Below are 24,584 nucleotides of genomic sequence, written 5' to 3'. Positions count from 1 at the left end.
CAAAGCGGGAAACAGAATCAGGGTGGCAAGGGATGTTTTCCAAATAGTTCAGAGATTTGGGTCAGAATTCCCCAACAGCTGCAAACATGAGAAACTTCCAACAAGCCAGAGAGTTAACTCTTGGTTTGGCTGCACATGTATGTTCCACCAGAACAATACAGATGTTTCTCTTTGAGTGAAAACACTGCGTTCACTGTTTAAATAGTGACCTGTAGAACATAGGACTGGCTTTAAAACAGTTTTATGAAGAAAATCATAAAGTATATTCAGTTAAACACAAATTAACCAAGCACTCCTACTGTAACATCTCCACAGAAATCATTGCAATGTTCCATCAATCCCTAGTTTCAGGCTGCCTGGAAACCCCAGAATCAACCCAAAAATTGTGCCCGATGTCACAGCATTGAATTTACTGAAAGTCACTTACCAAAGAAGTAGTTTCTGTTCCAGAACATCTCTGTTGTAAGACAGGGGTTATTCATGTCCAGAGGTACTTCAGGATACATAAATGACGAATTTTGTAGAAAGTCACTACCTTCTGTAAAGTAACAGTCACAGTAAATGTGTCTTACCAAACTGGCAACTACGCAGTTGTAAACTCCAAGTTATCCAAAAGCAGATCTTGAGGGTATTGCCTCCTCCTTCAGCTTCTTTCCTTTCCTTGTCTCCTTGCACCTTGTAATGTCCCATAGGAAAGACTCACTCTACATTTCTCGTTCTCAGTTAGAAAAGTTTGCTGTGCTTCTCCCTGAAACTTTTCTTCAAATAACAATGCGCGAACAACATTTTCAGCTGGGATTTTCAGGCTGAATAACTTTTAGAAAAAGATGCACCCATTCTTTCAATAAGCTGGAATATACAGTCTTGTCCTTTACACAGTCTCAAGAGAAATGCTGTCAGAGAACTCTGTGAGAAGCTTAGGATCAGTATACCTCACTGCCAATGTTATGTTCAGCTGCTGTGTCCAAGTGCTACCATCACATATTGGTAAATTGAAATTCCCTTCAAACTTCTTTCAGGACAGTGGTGCATCGGTAACTTAACTGTAAGGAAGTCTCTTCTGTGCTCAGTCATCTGGGATTACAATCAGTTCCTCCATTACTTTTGGTATGTTTTCATTGAATAGCTCAGGGCAAATTTACAGGACTCCTTCCTTGAAATAAATCTGAAATCAATAATGACATCTAATATAAGATACCACTTTTTCCTACAGACTTGTCTTCCACTAGTAAAGGAAAACGATGCCAACTGACTTCATCAGCCTGTGAGGATTAAATCATTACTTATGTTTCAAAAATGAGAAAGTGTAATTTAAACGTTGAGTACATGAGTAAGCAGTGAGTCAATATTCAGCATATTAACTGATTGCGCTCAAAGTGATAGATTTTTTTTCTTGATCCTGGCAAAACTGAGCCATACGAGTTCCTTTTATAGCTGGAGATCTGCGTGACTGAAGAATCCTCCTTCGATCCAGACGCTGAAGTTGAGTCGGGCACGATACCTATGTTCCACTGAATGTCACCTACAGAAAATAAATAAATACATGAAAATAGGGATATGAAAGAGTTGTGATTACCTTTTGGGTCAGCACACAAAGATAATGTGAGCACTGGTGGCACACTGCAATCTAAAAATTATTCAAAAACCTTACCAGTCAAACAGGCAGATCTGTCAGTCAGTTTCTTTCGACAGACACCATCAGGAGCAGGGATGGACACAGAGCTCTGAAAATTCAGAAATTGTTGGTGTTCCCTAGAAAGATTGCCTTACGCTGGATTTAATCTGTGCCTCAGATTTCAGGCAACTATTTGTAGTTTCCTCACCCCGGTGCTCTTAGTGATGCCAGCCACTGCTAACACACGCTACCAGCACCGATCTTCACAAATCTTTTATCAGCTTCCTCCTTTTCTGCGGCCGTTAAAGTGTTTGATAAAACGGAGGGGTAGATATTGAGTGGATAGCCTAAGGGGTGCAGATCTCACTTCCGTACGGTGCCAGAGTTTGGGCAAGTACTTTTTAAGAACCACACACAAATTCAATTCATTGGGCTGTAGCAATTTTATTATTATTTTTGCACTTATTTACGGGGTTTACTCCCCGCCGGAGGAACCCCCCCCATCACACGCCATGAGGGCCGCGAGCAGGCCCCGACCCCCTCCCCGCCGCTGCCGTCCCCATGGCAACGCCGCCCCCGTCACGTGACCGGTCGCCGTGACAACGCCCCGCACGCTCCATTCATCCCCGCCAGCCTCGCTTCCCCCGTCACGTGACGCGCCCCCCCCCCCCCCTTCCCCTCTTTCCGGGCCGCGCAGTGGGCGGGGCGGGCAGGGCGGGGGGAGAGGCGCTGCCGGCAAGATGGCGGCGCGCGCGGCGGGCAGCGCCTGAGGCCGGAGCCCGAGAGCCCGGCAGCGCCCGGAGCCCGGCGAACCCGCCGCCCGGGGCTCCCCCCCCCCACATACACACACACACACACGCTTTACCGCGGGCCATGGAGAGCGAGGAGGAGCAGCACATGACCACGCTGCTCTGCATGGGCTTCTCGGACGCCTCCGCCATCCGCAAGGCGCTGCGCCTGGCCAAGAACGACATCAACGAGGCGGTGGCGCTGCTCACCAACGAGCGGCCCGGCCTCCACTACGGCGGCTACGAGCCCATGGACAGCGGGCACGGCCCGGCCGGCGGACACGGCTCCCCCGCCGGGGGGCAAGGGCACCGAGACGGGGACGGGGGCGGCGGTGGAGGAGGAGGAGGAGGAGGCGGCGGTGGTGGCGGAGGGGGCGGCGGAGGAGGGGGCTTCGACCCGCCGCCCGCCTACCACGAAGTGGTGGACGCCGAGGTGAGCCCCGAGGGAGGGCGAGGGGCTGGGGGGCGGTGGGGAGCCCCCCTCGGGGTGCCCCGGCCTCTGGCCGTGCCCCCCTGTTTGTGTTTCCCTTACCTGCTATTGCATTATTTTCCTTGGCATTCAAGGAATGCGTCGCTGCCCCACAACCCCCCCCCCTCCCAGCCCCGTGCCTTCTTGCATAACCCAATAATCGACTGCACTCCATACATATATATATATTTAAACACCATTTCCTCTTTGCCAAGTGCAAATCCTGAGTGTTTTGGTGGTTTTTTTTTTTTTTTGGATAGGCCATGAGTTTGCCCGTGGAAATACGGCGAGTGCAAGTGTTTTTAAAACAAAGGCTGCACCTCATTAATTATAGCTGTGTTTTAAAAAGACGCCTGAAGCAGGAGGGCTGGCGAATGTCAGCCTTGCACACTCCTTCCCCTTCCTCCCTGTTCTGCTTTTTCTCCCTCCTCTTCCACGCTTTTCCAGAACTCAGCTCCTCGGCCAGCAAACGCGCTGCTGGCTCTTGCTGTGCTGCCTGGAATGCGCTTGCAGCACTCACCTGTAAAGCCTTCTCCTCCTCCAGGTCTGTTCCTCTTCTCCAAAATTGCCCAGGTGCCTATGGAAAGAGCTAAGGCTGACTCAGGAGCCCAAGGGGTGAGAGCAGAACGGAGCAGCCCCGCTGTGTGGTCCCGGTACCCAGGGGCCACCTTGCATGGTCTGTCTCAATGGCCAACAGCAGGTGCCTAAGCACATGAATAACAACAGGCTCATGCACCTCAAACAGTGTCCTGGGGATATCCTGAGCCAGAAGGGATATCTTTCAGTGTGTGTATTTACCTATAAAAACATATATGAAGAATACATGCGCATATCTACGTGTAGGTAGCTACACTTGCACGGATCATCCATATCCAGTCTTGGTGTGTTACCCGAAGTCCCCTCTTGCAGAACAGCGACCCTGTTTGCTGAATTAACTGGTTTAGATCCCTCACTGGTGTATGATGGTGATGTACGTGTGTGGAGTAAGCTGATTTGTGGGGCTGCACGTGTGCTGTGCAGAAGAGGAGTTGCTTGAAATTCCCTGACTGAAGCAACAGGGAACGAGTTTCGTGCCTTTGCTTTGGAGGGCTGCGAGAGAGTTCTGCTGGTGGTGTTCAGAGCTTGTTAGCTGTGAAGAGGGTGGATTTCCGTGTCAGGTATCTCGTGGTTACGGATGGGACTAACTGGGCTGTCAGTGTGACATGTACAGAGAAGCTGTCAGCGTAAGCTTCAGACAAGCGTGTTTTTTCCCCTTCTGTTCCTATTACAGATGACACTGACAACTATAAGAGGCTTTTTCTGTTATTTCGGTTTGTTTGTCTGATCAAACTTATACTTCAGTTTCCTTTGCCACCCGTGTTCTTGTTTGCTTTGATTTGTGCTCTTGTTAACCCCCAGGAGGGAAACCAAAACATTTGAATATATGCAAATGACTGCAAGTCCGCAAAATCAGCACGGAAGGATTGAAGTATCTTACTGCATGAACCTTTATATGAATTCAGGCCTCAGTTTAGTAATTGGATCCATTTATGTATGAACATCTGTCAGTTTCTGCACGTGTATGCATTACATTTTTGTCATGCAAGAGTTATCCCTGTAAAAGTCTTAAGATCTGGGATTATTTCCTCTGTTTATTTGCCTAATATCGCAGTGCAGCCTAGCAGCTTTTGACATATTTCATAAAAATGGGAAAAGAGAAACTGTACGTGATCAGTTCTCATTCTTTTTATTCTTCAGATGTAATGTGGAACTGCATTTAATAAACTGCATTATTATTTAGGTAGTTAATCAGTAGGAAGTTCTACATTCAGAACTCGTGGCCCGTGAAACCCGTTCACAGACGCCCCTATTACTCGTTGTAGGCACACACATCGTGTTGAAACCTTGTGAGTAGCACACCCGTACTATCTTGTGGCAACACAATTCAGATGTTATTTCTGTTTATCTTCCTGTCAATATCCTCTCCCCTTCTAACAGCTCTGAGAGAGTGCATTCCTCCCTCTCGTCGTAGTAGCAATTTTAATGCTTACTTAATGGGGAGGGATGTTTCTTGGTTTGATTTTCAGACGGTATGTATCAGTAATGTGCATGAACATACACATCAAATAGAGTACAGCCCTACTTTTCCCTTAAATAAATTTTTTTCTGCTCTTGTAATCTTTTTTTTCCACCACTAAGTGAATAAAAGTTAGGGGTAGATTTGTTATTTTAAGCATAACAGGAAGACTTCAGCTGTGCTCCAAGATGTGTGTGTACCAGCTCTATACTTTGTGTGTGTGTGTTTTTTTTGGCCGAGTGCAATTTACTATGCGGAGAAGGGTAGCTTTATGAATGATCAGACACTTTGCATGTTCTCTAATCAGTAAAGAGCCCGTTATGTTTGCATATGCTTCCTTGGTTCTGTTATATAATGTTAGTCTGTTCTGTTCAGCAAGCACGGTGATCAGAGAAGGGTTTGTGTGTTGGTGCTCTCTGGGCGTATCACAGCAACCCGATACGTGTCTTACTAATAAAAATCTTACTAATAAAACCGTCTTCCCTTTGGGTAGGATAGTAAAGCCATGGCAAATCCTGTTTCAGTGGTCTAGGCTGCTTCAGGGGCTTCTGGAGGTGCTACAGGAGGCTGAATTTGGAAGACAGCAGCTGTGAACTGGCCAATGTGCACTCTATTTTATGAGACCTGAGATAAGGACACTCATAAACTCTCTTTAACAAAGGCTGAAACTTCAGTTTCAGCAGGCTCATGTCTTCCACAGAGCACACAACTGATTCAATTCTGAGTTAATGCCTGTGGAGTTGGTGCTGCTGGTGTGACTGTGCTTAATTAATTTGAAAGTAGGAAGGGGGCTTCACATTTCTTCCTGAAATCTCAGGAAGTTCAGCTTTAGGTTTCCCATTAGCTTGGCCTTTTGCCCTCTGCAGTGCTAAACCACTTTGACAGGCTGAGATCACCTGCTTTTCCAAGAGGTTACTTTGCCTGTTTGACACAACTTTTATGTTTCTGTCTGTTGGCTGAAGTGAATCTGATAAGTACATTTTGGCAAGAATCTGGGATTCTCTTCTGTTTATTCCTTAGGCAACGTACAGATTTTTACACTGTGATCTCTGGAGTGGGATGGAAGGTTATACTCATCTTTCATGTGACTGACAGATAAGCTCTTCTGTGAACTGCTGCTAAGTCCATAAAATTTATGATGAAGCTATAAATGAACGTGATGACAAAGTTTGTCAGTGTCCACAAACTGTCCCGAGAGCCCTCAGTGCTGACGTTCACAAGCTGGGCAGGAGTAGGATGGAGAGGGGCAGGCCAGGCAAATATGAGCAGGGAGCCTAAAATTGTGTTAAGGGTAGGAAGCCACTTACCCTGTTTGTATAACCCTTCCTGAAAAGAAATCTTGACTTGTTTTTAAACAGCTCCTGCGAGTCGTTGCTCTGACCTTTTGGGTAAATTGTGATCTGCGGGTTGTGTTACCTTCCAGCTATTCCTGTCTCCTTCAGCATGTGCTCCTTTGATGTTGTTGTTTTTTTTTATTATTATTATTTTATTTTAGTTGAATGGGATCAAAAGCTCACATACACCAGATTTTACTAGATAAGGTTTAACATAAAAACTTGTCCGAAATTGCTCTTAGAAGTTCTGTTTGATTTCAGGAGGAGGGGCTGTGCGGAAGGAGCATGCCAGCAGCAGTTTCTCACTCACTGGTCACACTGCAGGACTTTGGTGTGCAAACCCTCTGCCTCCTCCTGAGCTTCTAGGGTGTAAAATGAGGATAATGGTCTGTGCTGTGTGGGAATACTGCAGACACTGGGCTTGTGACGGTCTCTGGTCCTTGGATGGAAGGAGCTCTGTTTATTTTAAGGCAAAAAAAAAAAAAGCTATTTAGGATACACGATGGGCTTTACACTGCAGCTTTATAAATGTAAAGTCAGTCTCCTGTAAGTAGAGTTGAGCTTCGCAAAAGTGACTGCTGCTGGCGTTCTCATGTGGAAGTTTTACAGTGTGGCTTGTCTAGGAATTGGCCTTGTAAAGCAATTAAGCAATCAAATAAAGCTCTGTGCTGCGTTCTGGCGCTGGGTCCTGGCGGGCTGCCACCACAACGTCAAGTGGAATTAGTACTTCAGCACTCCTGGGTTTCAGCATCTCTGCTCTCAAAAATGACACCCGTGGTCCTGGGGTGGCCAGAACCTGAAAGGAGGAGGGAGGAGCTGCTGCTGCATTGGTGCTTTCTTGGGTTTAGAAAGAAAAATCCCTGCTTAGGCAGTGTTTATCCAGCATGATAGTAACAGAGATGCTACAGGAAGGTGCTGAGAATGGGGGTAATACCGAGAAGGGAGGCTCATTAAGAGTAAGCTTTGTTTGAAATACTTTATAAGCCTGTTATCATATAATGTGAAGGAATCTTTGGGTTAAGACCGGCACATCACAGTTACTGGGACATCAGTGATGGTGATGCCCACGGAGGCATCAGGCAGCTCTGCAGCCGGCTCCTCAGCTGGGCAGGAAGCATCTGATAAAATGTTATCTGGAGGCATTTGCTGGTCATCTTCCCAGTTTAAAGTGCTATTCTGTGGCAGCTGTTTAATAAGGAAGTGAAACGCGGAGGAAGAAGGAGTATAAAAACAAATTAGCCAGTGTTAGAATTTAATTCCAGCAAATCATTTGGATTGCTTTTGGGTTAAGGCACAGTAGCTCTTTGTATGAAGAGGGCAAAGATGGAAAGGAAGTGCCTGTTCCTTTTGTAAACTCTCAACTCGAAAAAACCACGTGTTTCTGCTGCCATAGGAGAAGCCTTTGGTATGTATGTTTCAGTTATGCTTCGTGGGCCAAATTAAAGCCCCGGTGTACTCAGTGCTTCTTGCTGCTTGCCCTTCCTGCTCGCTGCTGTGCAGCACTTCTCACTTCTGTTCTTCCGATGCCCGGCAGAGCGGTCTTGGGAGATGCTTAAAGGTTTTGGTCCTAGTTGTTAACCACAGCTTTGCAGTCAGTGGTACGCTGCGGGACTTGCACTCAGCCTTGTTGCCAGCTGCTTTTTTGGTACTAGTTTGAGCTCTCCCTTCCAGATCTTGAGCGCTGGTCACAGAAGTGTTGTGCTAAATCCTTTATCTCGTGCTTCTGCAGCACTGCTCTGTTACTGCCTGGTGTTCTGGCAAAGGGGAGTAGAAGTAATGACTTAATTTTAGGCACTGAAATGCCAAACACTTGTGATTCACTGTTTTATTGTATTAAAGCACAATGTTTATCTGATACCACACAAAGTTATTTTGAGATATTTGGAGATCAGCAGTGTTTTTGTGTCTTGGAAAACTCGAGGGCTGGGAGGAATAATGATACCAACTCAGTGCCTGGATGTTTGTACTTACTCCAAGGGAATAAATTACTTAAATATTTCAGACAATACTGAAACCACGTGTAAGATAAGCGTGTGTTTGCCCTGATTTCTTACGAGTGCCTTTCTTAACAGAGCTTTCCGTGACCTTTCCCTGGCCTACAGCTTGTTATCGAGCTTGGAAAGACGTTGCTGAAAGTGCTCGTAACAAGCCTGATTCCACTGAATGCTGGGGTAGTTGTAATGCGAAAGGTTTCTAGGTTGTTTTGAGTTAAATGGATCTTCTAATTTAAACAGCATTTTTACAGAGCCTTGATTCTCATTGCTGTAACACTTAGCGCTGAGTTCATCTCGGAACAACGAGGGAAGTACATTGGGGAATATTGCGTGGTAACGTTGCATCACTCTGGAAAACAGGGGTACAGTTCAAGCACTGCTTTTAGAAAATCCTAGTTGGTTTCTAGCTTTACTGATTTCCCCCTCCCAACATCCATTTCACATTGTGTTCTTCTAAATTTTCTATAGTTCTTGGGGTTTGAGAGGCGGGGAGGAAGCTGTGTTTATTGTAGATGACTTCTTATAATCCTTCATGTGTACTAAGGGGGGCTTAGTCCCACCAGGCACTCCTGACAATGCACTCGTATTACTCTCAGCTGAGGTCAGGTTCCAAAACATTGTGTGAAAACAGTCACTAAATAAATCAGATCTCTTTTGGAAGGGATTTACAGTGAGGTGAGAATCTGAATCAGCTCTGATTAGATGGGCTACATAACACAGGATTTGTTTTCCTTTAGTGGTAGACTAGGATCATTACTTCCTATTAACATGATTAAGTACTAATATTAGTTACTAATATTGACGCTTTGTGTAATGTAATGCATAGCACAAATGTGAGCTTAAGGGCTTAATTCCGCTGTGAAAAGAATAAAAGTGTGATATATCTAACCAACAAGGTTACTTTCTCTTAGCAGAACATAAATAACAAAAACCATTCCTTTCTGTCACTTTACTCAGAAACTTTGCATACAGACACATTTTTATCCATAGAAAAAAATTAAGGGCAAGATACTATAACTGCCTAAGGTGTAAAACAGTTTAAGACAATTACCGTGCTTTGAAAATAAATAGCTGTTCCTCAATAAAATATGTAGAGATATTTTCCAGATCTGCCACTTAAATGGAGTTTAAAGAAGTCCCTGAAGCTCTGGGAGTACCGGTTTATAAAAAAAAAAAAACACTTCTGTTCAAATAAGAAAATATAAGTTTAAAAATCACTGTCTACCTCATGCTGGTGCTTTCCAGCCTAAGTGCAAAGCAGTGGCTTTGATTTATTTGGAAACCTTTACGATCGTACTCCAGTGAATCAATTCCAGGCAACAGAATATCCTCCTCCTAACAGTTAATTAAAATGAAGGGAAAAAAATGCCATCCAGGTGCAAAAGTAAAAGCTGCTTTAATCAGCAGTCTGGCAGATAGGACTGTCAAGTCGTGACTTCAGGATTCATAGCTTCTCCCAGAAGTTGATGGACATAATAGATCAGGGAGTAGCGAGCTGTTCTTTCTGTTTTTATGGATATTTGACGTATTGCTTCTGTGTTGCCTCCACCTGAGCGTTTTGTGGTGCTTTGCAAAACACCAGTGAATCGTACATCAACCTGCAGGGGCAGAGGGAAGTGTCATTACTGACACTCTGCAGCTGGGGAAAGCTGAAGCACTCACAAATTGATGTCCTCGTTATTGGTTAGTATATCTGTGATAAAAGTGAAAGGAGGGCCTAGAATTTTTTGTCTTTTAATTCTGACTTTAAGGATTTTGTTTTTCATTGCTGCTTTTCAGGGCAAATAACTTGATTCTGTTTGTTGACATGTGGTGACAATATACAAATCGCTTTTTTAGCAATACAATGAAACATCAAAATCCTGTTGGCTGCAAAATGCTGAAATCACATGAAAATCACTTACTAAAGAGGCACAAGGGAAGAAAACGGATCTGCTGGTACCTTACAAACTCTGATCCTATTGCTCATTGAAAGAAACACAACTTTCTGGTTCAGTTTCAGGGATTATACTAGATTCAAGAGCACCTAATGGAACTTGGCTCTAGTGACACTGGATTGCGCTGGTAGCCTTCTATCAAAATCAAATTAACAAATTTAATTTGTAACTTGACTGTAATTTCATTGCTAAGAGTGCCAATTAACATCAAAATACCCTCTTAAACTCCGTGTTATTTTATGTAAAGTGACTGGTGTGGTAAGCGTCGGTGGCTTTAGTTAAACGCTGTGTGATGAGTTAATTAGCTGAATGCTATGGGAATACATTTTGAAGCTTTGAACTGTGACCTTTCGGCAATTGAAGTTAATTTATATTTCATTTGTGTGTGTCTTTTGTTCTGTGTTAGTCTGCCTTGGAAGGGTTTATGCTCAAACTTGGGTAACACCCTGTTCATCAGGTATTAACAATTTCTTTATTCAGACTTGCAAACAACTCAGGGAGGTGCCAGGCTCCCAGAGTGACAATGTTGAATTGGCACTTGAAACTGTTTAAGTGAGAATATTTGTCTTGGGAATTTGTGTGCATGTATGGGTATAACTGCACTTGTGCACCTTGAAAATAAACCAAAAATAGCCCCGTGACCCTGCTAAAATGGAGGAGCCTGCAGGGTAGGAAGAGATACAGGCATGGAAGATGATGTTAAAGGTCTGTCGGTAAATGCTTCTTGGTCTCGAGACTGGAGCTGCAGAAGGCAGCATTGTTGCAGAGCGTGTGATGTGCAATGTGATTTCTTTTTTATCTCTGAAAACAGATGGCTCCTGAAAATTTTTGAACAATCAGTCTTTGGATGACCAGTTAACTGCCAGGACTAGTCTCACTGCTTTTGTACTGTTCTGCTGTTGGAAAGGATCCCTGTGAATCCTTAACTTGTCAGGTGACAGTTTCTGCATCAAAAAAATACATGGTTCCAGAAATGAGACCCAAAAAGCCTCCTTACAGGAAGCTGACATGGGCTTGTGTGCTGTTTCTTTTCTTGCATAGCATATTTTATTTAAAAGCATATATTTCATCTTCGGAAGGACATTAGTAGGTTCTCTCATGACAGTTTCTGCCCCTGTTACAACATGCTAGCTGTGGTTACCTGTTCAGAGCCGTGATCTCTTGCTCTTTTGACATTGACAAATGCAAATAGGGTCTTTGCTGGGTGTTGGTTAGTGAGACAACATAAAATCATAGAAGAGCTTATGCTGCACCTTGCAACTTTAATAAATCCCTCACTTTAAAGAGCAAATTGATTTAGAAGTTGGATGGGGAGCTGCTTGATTTTTGTGCAGAAAGACACTAATTATGAAAGAGCAGCAATATGTTTTTAGAGAGACTTACTCAGACAAGGTATGTTGTATGAAGTGAGATTCAGTCTGCAGAAATATGCACTGAGCATGGAGATACTCTCCAAGGGCATTAGCTTTGTTAATGGTCTGAAGCGGAGTGCGAGTTTGACTTTTAAACTACCTGGGCATAGATTTGAGCACGCTGCAGGTTTCGTGCTAGCTGTGAAGCTGCTTTAATGTGATACATTCTAAAATTAATCCATAATTAATCTTGACACTTTCTGGGAAGGATTTTAGTAGCAGAAAACTGACGTGTAAGAATGCCTTGTCATCTGTAATTAACAGAACGTGCCAAAGACGTGCTCCTTCAGTGCAGACGGCTCCCTTTGTTATTAGGGCAATATTTCCAGTACTGCACCCGCTGTTACTGCTTGTGTAAAAGATCTTTTTGCTATGTTGCTGGTAGACTCAGTACAGCAATAGGCCAGCCGTGTTTTTAGCCCAGCTGTTATGGTCATGTCCTTGTATGTGAGTGCACAGCGAAGAAGAGGTATTACTTCACTCCTCGCGAATTTCCGTAATACTGCAGGCACTGGCCGTGGCCTGTGGGGAGAGAAATAACGAGCAGCTCCCCTGAGATGCAGATGGGGAAACAGAACAACAACACGTGGAGTTTTTCAGCAGCAGTGAAAGGTCTGTGCTGCTGTTAGGCTGCACCTCGCGGTCTCGTAACACCTCACGGATATTTTTATTTAACATGAATACCTTCCTCTAAGGATTGGAGAAACCATAGCTAAGTTAATGTCACCATTTGTTGAGATGCTTTTTTGCTGTGCCACAAGTCTAGGCTGACATGCAGTCTGTTACCTAGTGACTGGATGTGCACACTACAGTCAGTCTTCCTTTATGAAGCTAATTGTTGTTATCTGTACTGAGCCATAAGGGCTTTATTTATAAATGCACGTTTGTTTTCTGCAGTAATTGATCCATGTTCAGTGGTGGGTATCCTCTATGAAAGCTGTAGATGTGTTTGATCACTACAACGGGATATTTCTTGGAGAACTTTTGCTTTTAAATACCTTCAGACTCTTCATTTGGTCCTTCGGACGTCTCTTCTCCAAAAGCTCATGTACTTAAACGAGGGGTGATCTGCTAGATCAAACAATGAACTGAGTATCCAGCCTAAAGGAAGTACAGATTCCTGCAGTGGTAAACTTGGGGCTGAATGTTTAGTAGGGGGTTGGGGAAGGTGCCACCTTGCTTCCCAAACATGTTTTCTTGCCTGAGTACGATTTGGTGTCACTCCTATAAATGTTACTGCTGCTCTCCAGAACCTGTTATTAGGTACAGCACGTGTGCTGTTGTCACCTGTGCCAATTAACTTTATAGGGTGCTCTCTATACAGCTGCTGTTCCGTTGGTGTCACCTTTTTGAGTCATTATGAAAGTGAATATGATGCATTAATGTCTTAATTAACAGGTCCAATCCTGCAATAGCAAGTGCAGGGAGAGCTGGACACACACTTCTCTACATAAATCTCATTCCTTGTGCGCTGCATCCTCCTGAGCTCAGTTGTTTCTTTGGGCTTTTTCCTTTCTATTCTCTCCGTTCGCTTTTCTGGTGCTGTATTTTACTCTCAGATGTGTTTCCTGCGTGTCCCTGGCACTCTGAGCACTCTCCTGTTACCACCACACGCTTGTGTTTACCTCGGCCTCTGGCAGCCGCTGCCAGGCCTCCTCTGGGTGTCATCCTCCCTCCCACCTGGACTCGGCCTTCTGGAAGCCACAGAGAGCCCATGGGATCTCTGTGACACATGGGGTAGCCAGTATCAACATGAAGTTTTAATATAATAAAAAAAAAGAGACATAGATAACTTGTGTAGTATCCTGTTTGGCGCTCCTGAGGCAGTTACCTCATCTGGCGCTTAACGAAGAACGGGGGCTAATTCCGAGTGCTGCCTGTGCACAGAAATAGCTGCCCTTAGTGACACAGGCAACAAACCTGAAGAGCTGAGCTACAGCCTTGTGCCTGCTTCTTCCCCGTTTGCCTTCCAGAATGCTTTCCAGTAACTTATTTTGACTTCAGGAGTTGTAGCTTCCTTGCTGAGCAACTATACCTGAGACTTGATATTTTCTTTACGTGATTAGCTACTAAAAAATCCTGATCAACTGGATTAGTCTAGTTTATTTTCGATGTGATTGGGTGAAGGGGTAAAATTGGCCTCCCTTAAAATAAGCTATTTCATCATCTCCAGCAGTTGTTGAACAGAAGATTAATATGCACGCTTCTGTGAAGATCAGGGCTTATACTCTAAAGTCTCTCAGGGACTAGAAGCACTTAGCACTTGGCTCTAGGATCTGATATGCTAAGGAACAAAATTTGCCACTTAGAGACGATTAGCAATTAGTCATGTAAACATAGCAGTTATCACCTACACGAGATAATAAAGATACGTAATCAATTCAAATTGAAATACTAAATTTTGCTTTGGAAAACAGAAGCAGTCTAAGGGTTGCTGAGAATTTGACATGCTGCTTATAAGCACAGCCATCTCTTCTGAAGCTAGTAAATCCTTTAAAGTGTCAAGGATAGATTTAAAAATTGCTTCACTTGAATTTTTTATTCACAGAAAAATGATGAAAACGGGAATTGCTCTGCAGAAGGCATTGAGTTTCCAACCACCAACTTGTATGAGCTGGAGAGCAGAGTTCTAACAGATCACTGGTCCATACCCTACAAGCGGGAAGAATCTCTAGGCAAGTGCCTAATTGCATCCACCTATCTAGCAAGACTAGGTAAGTGCTATTTTTACACACCTAAAGATAATCTGTTCAGATTTCATAGACATATGGCGCGCAGTTATGCCTTTTGTATTAATTTTGCAGTCGTTAGCACCCAGCAGAGTGATCACATCTCTGTGAAAGTGGATACCAATGAATTATTCTATCTAACGCTGTAAAAGGAGTGTTGATCTCTTTTTTTTTCTAAAGTAATTTGTTTACTTAAGCTTTTTTGGAGGAAAAAATGGAGCACGTGTTTCTTTATGTTCTAATGATTATAGGAATTACTGTTTTTTCAGAGCTGAATTACTAACTCGTTTTTCATTGTGCTGGTAATTTTCCATTTGTAAAAAACAAGCTGTCATCTAAATTCATGCTGCACCAAGCTTGTGTAACTGGTTGTTTTTCCCTAGTGAAGTGCTTATAGTGCATTAGACCTGAATTTGTCTGTTCTGTATTCAGTACTTTGGCTGGGGTTAAGTGTGTTATGGAGATGACATGCCCAGCTCATGGTGTAATGAGAGTACGGGGCAGTTTTTCCAACATGCCTGACAGCAGCCAAAAGTGAGGTTATAATCTGTAGGAAGAATAAGAGTGGTTAGTGATTCTGGTTTGCGTTGTTGATTTTCAACGTGTGTTAAAAGGCTATGTGTAGATCTGCTTTTTTTTTTTGGGTGGGGGGGTAGGAGGGGAAGGGGATATGAAGCACCAGGAATGGTCTCCACTTAGTATTAAATTTTGAAGAGAGGAATGTGTGTGGTACTACTCACGCTTGAAGAAGTTGCAAAAGATTAAACATTTGGAAACTTCTTATTTCTAAAAAGCAAGTTCTTTTGGCTCACATTCTTTTGTGACTGAAAATAACATAATGCTTAATAATCAATTAATAGTAGCTCTTCTGTTGCTTCTGGTTTTGGTTGGTGTATCCAAAAACTTGCACTGAATTTTCTGAGGTAATCTTAAAACACGTACTTCTTCCTTTCTGTGAAGGTCTTTCTGATTCTGATGAGAATTGCAAGAGGTTTATGGACAGATGCATGCCTGAAGCATTCAAAAAGGTAAGTAGGTACATTACGCTAATTTACTGCTTGTCTTTGAGTTAATCATGGTGGAAATAGTGTCTTTTAATCCAGGCTGATACATACTTTAGAAATTGTGGTAACCGGTGAATGTGTTGCTAGATTAAAATCATTCTGAAGTTGCAGTTCTGCAACTCTTGTATGTGTATTTTTTCACCTTTTTTCACTACTCTTCACCTCAGTGCTTAATGCCTAACCTGCCTCTCTGACTGTTCTTCTCTGGGTTATCGTGCATCTTCTCTATGGAGCTCCCCAATCTAAGTTCAGAATGTGTTAAGTTATAATATGCTGAATTTTTTGCAAGTCAGTAATTGAGCCTGATTCTATTGTTTCTTAAAATGGTACAAAAAGTAATGGTATTTAAAATATCAAGCTCTTTAACTGTAAAGACAGCTAATGCGCAGACCTAGCAGAAATTAAATAATACTTGCAGATGGAAGCTTCAGGTCCTCTTTAACCAGCTAGGTTAGACCAGATTTAAAGAGCGTGTTTCAGTAGGTGGAAAAGCAGCAATAATAGCTCTCTCTTCATGGTACATGTTCTTTGTTTTCCAACAGCAACTGCTCAAAAAGTGTGAGTCGGTAAATGGTTATTACAGATGAATCAGTGCAGCTCTGCGGAACGTGTACTTGAAGATTTAATAGTCATATGTTCATTCTGCAAACAGTTGCATATTGGCTGTTCTTTACAAAGGTTATAATCTTACCAGTGAGTGGAAATGGAAATCAGTTTGCTTTGATACGTGCTAGTCTCTGTCACAAACTGATTTAAGGCGTTCTTCAGTTAAGAGTTAATTAAATTTGTAATTTAAGCCATTAATGCAGAAAGAGGATACAAAATAGCACACCAGCCATTGATTATTACACTCTAAGGAAACATTTGCTCTGAGAACAATCTGGGGGGTGGATAAATTTCTCCTGTTTTACATGATTTTGCTCAAACTTCAAAATTTCTTTTTTTTTGGTAGCTGTTGACATCCAGTGCTGTTCACAAATGGGGAACTGAAATCCATGAAGGAATATACAACATGCTTATGCTGCTAGTAGACCTGGTTGCAGAAAGAGTAAAACAAGATCCTATCCCCGTGGGCCTGCTCAGTGTGCTTACAATGGTATTTGTCCCTGATGCAGTTTTTAATAACTATGGTGTTTTGAACTTTGGGATCTGTTTAAGTAATGTAGCGAATGAGGGTATACTAGTTCATTGGTGAATATCTTCAAAATGTAGAAGTCTCCACTAATAACTGTCATGAATTGTCCTGTGTTTTATGTGCAATATTAGGGTATTTAATTTTTAAGCTGCGGCTTCTTTTTATCCTATTTAAGCTGTATATTGTCAAAAATACTTCAACTGCTGTCACATCAGTGTTTATTTTTTGAAAACTGGTACATTGAGTTAATCTATCCCTTTATACGGATAGCTGACTCACATGGATATTCGATATTGTCTACATAGAACTGAAACTTTAAAATCCTTTGTACAGTAAGAACTGAGGGGCAGGAGGCAGGGGTCATTTGTTGAACTTTAGTTTTTGCTAGATCTTTAATTGTCAACTAAAAGAATGTTCAACTGAAAAAGTCAAATATTATCAGGGTAAGTTTTGGGACTGGTGTAAGCCATGCTGTTAATTTCCATGGTGTTTTTCTTTCCAGGCCTTTAATCCCGACAATGAATATCATTTCAAAAATCGAATGAAGGTGTGCCAGAGAAACTGGGCAGAAGTCTTTGGGGAGGGCAACATGCATGCTGTCTCACCCATATCCACATTTCAGAAGGTGAGCATGGCATGCCCTAAGCTGCTTTGTAGGGTAGATGTTTTGGTTTCAGAAAAGATAGATTAATAGGTACTTGTAACACAAGAAAGCTTAAAAGTGTGATCAAGAATTACAATAACCAGATGTTCAGTATATGTTGGTCTGTGGAAATGAATTCCCTTTATCCTCTCAGAATGTCCCAGTTCTCTGTTGGAAACTGGATTTAGAAATTGCTGTACTTTCCTGTCTGAAGTAACACAACAATCAGATGGGTAGATCTGTTGCATCTAAGGACTGACATCTGTTGAGCATGAAATGACCAGGATAACTCAAGGTGTATAGTTCCAGCAGAGAACTCATGCTTTTCTGTCACCCAGGTTTGGGATATCTTCATCAAACACTGGTGAGAAGCCAGTTTTTGAGGTTTACGTTGTCTTGTGGTTGCTCCAGACAGGTGGGTCTAAAAAAGAACCTCGATGTTGTTGATTTTTTTTCCCTTCAGGAAACATATTTGTGGCTGTAGAAAGAAAATTCTCCATCTGCTGCTTTGGGAAAGGTCCTTTAGTGATGTTCCACAACAGCTAATGTGCTATAAATATATTTGCTTGTGAGTCAGCAGCCACAGTGTGTATTGTTACCACAGCACATGGTCAGTGATGTCAGGTAGAATCCAAAAACGGATACTGCTAATGAGAACCTCCCAGAGCTCCAGCTACACACTTAGCAAAGGAGCTGTTGTAAACACACTGCTGTGATCTGTGAAATAACAGTGCGTGCCTTTAGGGTGTGGGTTAATGCACTGAATGTGTCTGTCCACATCTGTTCCAGAGACAAGTGTTTGTTGCAGCTACTAATTTTTTAATGTTTTAATTTTTCAAGGAACCTCATGGGTGGCTGGTGGATCTGGTAAACAGGGTACGTAAATGCAAACCAAGCAGAAATGGTACTTGTCACTTGAATCCAGTGCTCTCCAAGTAATTTCCTCCTCTCCCCACCCTTGTTTTTCCCTTCTTTCCTCAGAGTGACAACCACAATAAATAGTTTAAAATCTTAATGCTGTCTGCATCTAGGGAAAGAGCCTTGCTAAACACATCTCGTGTTGCTGCCTTTTCCCTTGAGCACCTTTACCATAGCATGATAGCTATCACTAGAAGAGAATAGAGTTCAGCTTAGGCTTCAGTGATGTTACTCAGTCAAAAGTGCTACGCCAACCTACTATTGCTTTATAAGGTCTAGCTTTTGTCACTACATCCATTTTTACCCGGAACGCTTTGTAGCTTGATGTTTAAGCTGGGACCACATGTAACTGCATTGCATTCCCACTGTGTCCCTGAATTCTCATGAAAATGTAAAGCTTAAGTTGCATGTGATGTTATGGTGGAGGATACTTGTTGTCATCCCTGTAACTTTTAGTGGAGCATTTTCTATAACAGCATATTTGAAAGATAAAATACTGTAGGTCGCTACTATAATATCGATTATTTTATTTCAGTTTGCCGAGTTGGGTGGATTTTCAGCAATTCAGTCCAAACTCAATTCAGAAGATATTGAGCTTGGGGTAAGTTCATTGTTCGTCCCTAGACTCCTCTCTTTCCATTAGTCACTTCATATAGAACCAGTAACATCATTTTTGGCAGTGCTCTTACCTTTACTTTGGTACAAGAGCAATCCTCCCACATAGCCCTGGAGGAATGCTGTCACACCGGAGGTCAGATGAGGCTGTGTGTAAGAGTCCTGACTAAAGAGACCTCTTGAGGCTTCAGAGGAAAGAGGGAAGGGTTAGCATGCTTTTCTGTCTAACGTTCAGCCTTCCAGTTAGACATTGATCAGTCTAGTTTCACTGCATATTCACCAGTAGGTTGCTGGTTTTCTGATTACTTCAGCTTTATCTGCATTTAGCTGGAAGTGAATTAACTTTTGTGCATTATAGAAATCATTTTTTAAGAAAAAATCCTTAGGAAGACAGATACTGTCTAATCTTAAGCAACTTTTCAAAAGCTGTGTTTAAAATCAGTCTTAACAGTTCTAAACTATTTTTTTGGTGGCAAAGCCTAACTTCATTGTTTTCAGCTTCCTAACTTGACTTCATATCTTTTTTTTCAAGCTGTGAAGAACGAGGCCAAGGGAAAACAATGTAATTTAGAATCTTGTCTCCAAGTATAAAATTAGTCTGTTTTCAATGAACTGTCATATTGGGAGAATTGAATTTCTTTTCTTAGAGTATTAATACTTGCTGCTTTATGAAAGGATAAGTTCTTATATAAGCATGGCAGAAGAGTAAGACAATTCAATTTAAATCCTGATACTCCAGTAGAAATTTTGACTGTTTAATGAGTAATAACTACTTGTTTAGGGAGTCTCGTTCAGCATCACTAAACTTAAGACTTTGATTGCAGCGGGGCATATTCAATTTCATTCATAATTTTTGACCCACTCTTAGTAGAAGCTAGGTTTAATATTCTTCATTGGCAAATGTCTTTACACACTTAATTTCCTGATGACGGATATCGGTTGAAAACCTTGGGTTGAAATGAGCTGGACATGTATGTATATGACACATTTGCAAAAGCTTTCTGCCATGTCTTTGGAAAAGAAATTCACCATATGGCTTTAAACTTAAGTCTTGTCTTCCCACTTCTCATTGCTGTTAAGCAACCAAAATGTGATGCGCCCTTTTTGTGTCTGATTATTTCTCTGGCTGAAACAGGATTAGACAGAAGACTGGACAGAATGATGAGAGGACTGATACTAATGAAAAATGGGAAGGCATTTTTAATTTCAGGCGAAAATATATATTGTATTCTACAGCATACAGTAATGTCTCTTTCCTGAACCATGCATTGTTGCAAAGGAGTTACATTCTAAAATCAATTTATATGTACTGTTGTTTTTTTCTTTCTTCAGGCAATCTCTGCATTAGTTCAACCATTTGGAGTTTGTGCAGAATATCTGAACTCTTCTGTAGTACAGGTAAAATGTCTATTATGAATTCTTTTCAGCAAATACAAAAGCCTTGAAAAATGTGACTGGTCATTTGCTCAGATTTAGATCTATTTTAACACAGAAATCCTAGGCAGCATAGTGTCAGAAACAAGTATGTGAGAATCTTTTTTCATCATAGCAACCTGAAAAATAAGAGGACTAAAAATGAATTTGACTGTTGATGTGAAACTGGTGACTGATTCTAAAAAGCCTCCCAAATTCACCTTGGATAAAGTACAGGAACCATTTTAAGAATCCTGAAGGCAATCAATAGAGGGCTCAGACAACATTCAAATTCTTTTTCCAAGCACAGTGATCTTTAATTGTCTATCAACATTTGCAATGGTGAGAAATTTGGGGACTGCTCTTAGTAAGCTTCATCAGCGTAAAGCATGCAGGGAAAGAATACAGCGTGATGGATAGATTTTTGGTTTTTATTTCTTTTTCTGACAGAGATAGAGCTCATGGTTATGAGAGTTTAGACTGTAAAAAGTGTGATACAAGAGAAAAAAAACACACCATGATCTCTGTAAACTTGCAAATGTGCTCTAGGTTTTACATCTACATTCACTAACAAAAAGCACCGGTTTAATAAATAACAAAGCCTTTATTTGAAAAGGATATATTTTAGGAGCTAATGGGGGTCAAAGGGGCATATGCATCTAATAATTGATGCACTTTGAAATGGGTTTGGGGCAGGTTGGGGTCATCTGTAAACCTGTTGTGGTCTCAAGTAGTTTCTTAGTCTAGGTGCTTCTTTTTTCTGGACTTAACTTGCAGGATAGTTTTATATATGTTGCATGTGTTGCTCTATGTTTAAGATAACTGACTTTCAGTTAAGTATTTCATTTTGCTGCAGCCAGATATGCTGAGTAATGTAATTCATTTCAGGAAACATAAAATGATCTTCATGCCTTTTTCTCTCATTCTTTTTAGCCCATGCTTGACCCAGTCATTCATAAAATGATTAAATATGTACAGAATGTAGAAGAGAAGGACTTGAAAGACAAGGTAATGTTTTATAAATGAAATAATTAAGAACTTTCCGTATGTTGTGGAAATGATGTCTGTGTAGACTAGAACAAAATCTTATTCTCACTTACAAAAATACAGCCTGTTCTGAATTCTGAGTGACTTAGCTCAAAATACCGAAACGTAGCTAGCCTGCATTTACCCAATTTTTCATAAATCCCTTTTACTAATTAGATACTTAATGTTTTCACTCTTCTAAAAATATCTTCCCAGTGTTACTGTCAAATACATTTTTGTTGGTCCCCTTCTGCAGTGTACTGATTGCTCACTTTTCTAATTTTGAAGATGCATTCTGTTAAATTCTTATAACTTCTGTGCATACAACTGTTGCGTTATCTGTTTGCTTCTAAAAATCTTGCAACTGTTGTTTAAAGTGGTGTCCCTGCCCACAAGGGGGGGGGGTGGAACTAGATGATCTTTAAGGTCCCTTCCAACCAAAACCATACAACTATCTGAAATTTCCTTGTAACTTGTGATTGCCTCATATTGCACTGAATTTGGCATCCAGCTGTAATAAACTTGAGTACTGACTTTTTACTTACTTACTTTTGTTAATTACATACTGGAAATTATGCATAACAGAGGAGCAATTCAGTGCACCAAACTGTAGCAGGAGAGGTCACTTAACAAAAGCTTTTGCTGTCTTAAAATTTCCAATGTATAAGTAACACTTTCAGATATCTGTAGCTTAAATAGTGAGTCGCTAAACCTACTGTTTGTGTATTATTGAAGTCTGAAACTGAATACTAAAACCAGTACTGCCTCTTATTTGTCTTTTTTTGTTTTGTTTTGTTTTTGTTTCGTTTTCAACAGAGACTAGTCAGTATCCCTGAGCTCTTGTCTGGCATCAAACTGCTGTGTATGCGCTTCCAACCTGATTTAGTAACTGCAGTGGATGATTTACGGCTGGACATTCTGTTGCGCATGTTAAAATCTCCTCACTTCAGTGCAAAAATGAATTCCCTCAAAGAAGTAGGTTTGCTACATGTGGGTGTGTTTGTGTGCGCGCACATGCATGTGCGTGGGTGGGATGGGTTGTTGGTAAGTTGCTAAAGCCACAACCTTAAAAAGGAGGGTGCAACATCTTACAAATTCTGTTGCCTTAGCAAAAGCTCATAAATACCAAAACAAATTCATGTGACAGGAATTGCTTGTAATATTAGTAGCTACTGAAAGGACTGCGGTCTCCCAGTTAGAAAACTACATGTAATTTAAACTTCATTTATAAGCAACAGTGTATATCATTCCTTCAGTACTCATTCGGAGATTAAGCTCATAATTCTGAGATACTGCTTTTCTCTTTTTCCCGTTGTGAGGAAAAAGGAGAAAAAAGGGCAGGGAGAGGCAACTTAATCCTCGATTGGTGTTCTCAGGCCAGATGTATCAGATCATTATGCTATGTAGTTGTATTTTTTATTATGGTTGGTGTGTGGGCATTGTAGTAGTGTCTAGGAGCTGAAGTTTATGGAACAGGGCTCTTTCTGCTAGGCTCTTAGATAAAAGTAGGAGAAAACATTTTCTTTTTCCTGGAACTTGTGGTTAAGTATAGAGTTGTTCATTCACTTCTTCCTTCCAGAAATTGTTCAACTTCAATGTCTCAAAGAAGACCATTTTTTAGTATGCAGACACTCTTAGGGTGTTTTAGAGTCCTTCTTCTGGGATTTTTGCTTCTCTACTTAAGGGAAAATGGAAATACTAAGCCTCATTGCACTGTGGTTCTTAATCTTAAACACTGTATCCTTGGTGAAGTTACAAAAGCACAGCTTTTGAAGGCTGTAGCATAAATGTACTTTCTCCACCTTTTCCCTGGAGTGATGAGCCTGTATCGGTTCTGTGTTTGATAAAAATAGGACACTAATTTGAGTATCACAGGCAGAAGCCTGAGATAACCCACTTCTGGTATATCTGTAGCAACATGCAGCCCAGGCAAGCTTTTCTGTGTCAGATCGGGAACAAGAATCTGCTGCATCAGACCGATTCCTAGGAGGTGGGTTAGGAATTTACCATTAAACAGTTTATTTAAAAAACAAAAATAATTGAAAGAAAAATTCTCCTGTGCTCAAAATATTTCAGGATTCACACTTAAGCTTTGTAGAAAGCATTTTGAATAGATTTCATTATAAGCACTTATAATGCATGTGCATCATTAGAATCTCCCATTTTGAAATTTTTAGGTAACCAAATTAATAGAAGACAGCACTGTGTCCAAGTCAGTGAAGAATGCAATAGATACAGACCGCTTACTAAACTGGCTCGTAGAAAATTCTGTCTTGTCAATTGCTCTAGAAGGTAAGTGCTTTCACAAAGATCTTCAGCATGTGCTTTGAATGTCTTAAACTTAAAAATTTGGTCCGTCCTTTTTTAATACGTTTGAGTGAAGCATTACTAACAAAGGAGTTCAAGGATTTTGTCATTGTCAAAACAGAGTGAGGATACCCAGCAGATTTCTGCTACTGTCATCTAGTTCTCTGACATTTGTGCAGATGTCTTCTGCTGTACCTGAGGTTTGTACTCACGTACCTACATGGTTTTTTTTTTTAAACCTGTAGAAGAGCAGGAAAAGAGTTCTTTTTTCCAAGCAGTAAGGTCATGTAGGAGTAGATTGCTATCAGATGTATGAAGTAAAACAAGAATAGAAGGAAGCTTGTTCTTTTTCCTTCTTTAGACTGGATTTTTTGTAGCAGTAGATTGAGAATTTTAGGATAAAGATAACTTTATTCTTGTCCCCTTTAATGTAATTTGTTTATTTATTCTTATGCATTTAACGTGTCTAATGGTTTAAATAAATTAATTCAATTGTTGTTCTTTATTTCATAGGTAATATAGACCAAGCGCAGTACTGTGACCGTATAAAGGGAATTATTGAACTGCTAGGCAGTAAATTATCTTTAGATGAGCTTACCAAGATTTGGAGAATACAGGTAAGCAATCAAGATTAGACAGATGCTTTTAGGCTGCCTTGAAAAAATAAGTACTTTTTATTACCAAGTTCTTTAGGTGGTGGAATGTTAGCTGTTCATTTGTCTGTTTTATATTTGCTTGGTTCCTTCCATGAGAGACATAAGAGGTTGTCAATGTGCTTGAACACTGGTATAAATCGGTATATTAAAGAATCAGTGAAACAAGACTTAACATTTTCAAGCCTCGGGCTGTCTACTGTAAGTCTTACAGGCTTGACCTTCCTCCCTTTTTGCAAGGAAGCTATTTTTTGCAGGGCCATGGCAGACCAGGTTGGACCACTGTTCTTTCCTGCTTTTGAGTTGCTTCTAATGACCTCTGTGCCAACAGAACAAGGAGCAGAGTCGGTTATTCCTAGCTTGTGTTTCTAACATGTCCAAAGCTGTTACATTTCTCATTAATAGAAATAGTAGAATAATGCTTACACTGAAGACTTTTCACTACCTCGCTTGGGATTAAAACCTACCTTCTTGTG

General features: G+C 41.3%; 1 protein-coding gene and 1 long non-coding RNA gene across 3 annotated transcripts in view; one reads left to right on the top strand and one right to left on the bottom strand.

Annotated features, from left to right (window-relative positions):
• Positions 1-1,932, bottom strand: part of LOC311440942 — a 35,215-nt gene extending 33,283 nt beyond the window's left edge. Inside the window, exons 1-2 of the long non-coding RNA XR_014695656.1 lie at positions 1,652-1,932; positions 428-1,522 (exon numbers count right to left, since the gene is read on the bottom strand). This is a non-coding gene — a long non-coding RNA (uncharacterized lncRNA). The remainder of the gene's footprint in view (positions 1-427; positions 1,523-1,651) is intronic.
• A 415-nt stretch (positions 1,933-2,347) lies between these two features.
• The window catches only part of USP24 (ubiquitin specific peptidase 24), a 60,338-nt gene continuing 38,101 nt past the window's right edge, over positions 2,348-24,584 (top strand). For both annotated transcript variants that reach the window (XM_084528485.1, XM_084528484.1), the window contains exons 1-12: positions 2,348-2,836; positions 14,154-14,319; positions 15,295-15,362; positions 16,351-16,494; positions 17,036-17,158; positions 18,017-18,052; positions 18,630-18,695; positions 20,042-20,107; positions 21,056-21,130; positions 21,965-22,123; positions 23,326-23,440; positions 23,969-24,072. In XM_084528485.1, coding sequence (XP_084384611.1) covers positions 2,489-2,836; positions 14,154-14,319; positions 15,295-15,362; positions 16,351-16,494; positions 17,036-17,158; positions 18,017-18,052; positions 18,630-18,695; positions 20,042-20,107; positions 21,056-21,130; positions 21,965-22,123; positions 23,326-23,440; positions 23,969-24,072 — 1,470 coding nt within the window. In that variant the 5' untranslated portion in view covers positions 2,348-2,488. The remainder of the gene's footprint in view (positions 2,837-14,153; positions 14,320-15,294; positions 15,363-16,350; positions 16,495-17,035; positions 17,159-18,016; positions 18,053-18,629; positions 18,696-20,041; positions 20,108-21,055; positions 21,131-21,964; positions 22,124-23,325; positions 23,441-23,968; positions 24,073-24,584) is intronic.

Source organism: Aythya ferina (genome assembly GCF_964211825.1).
Source record: "Aythya ferina genome assembly, chromosome: 8".
Classification (NCBI taxonomy): domain Eukaryota; kingdom Metazoa; phylum Chordata; class Aves; order Anseriformes; family Anatidae; genus Aythya; species Aythya ferina.
Note: the sequence above shows the minus strand (reverse complement) of the source record. Positions and strands in the feature narration are given on the sequence as shown.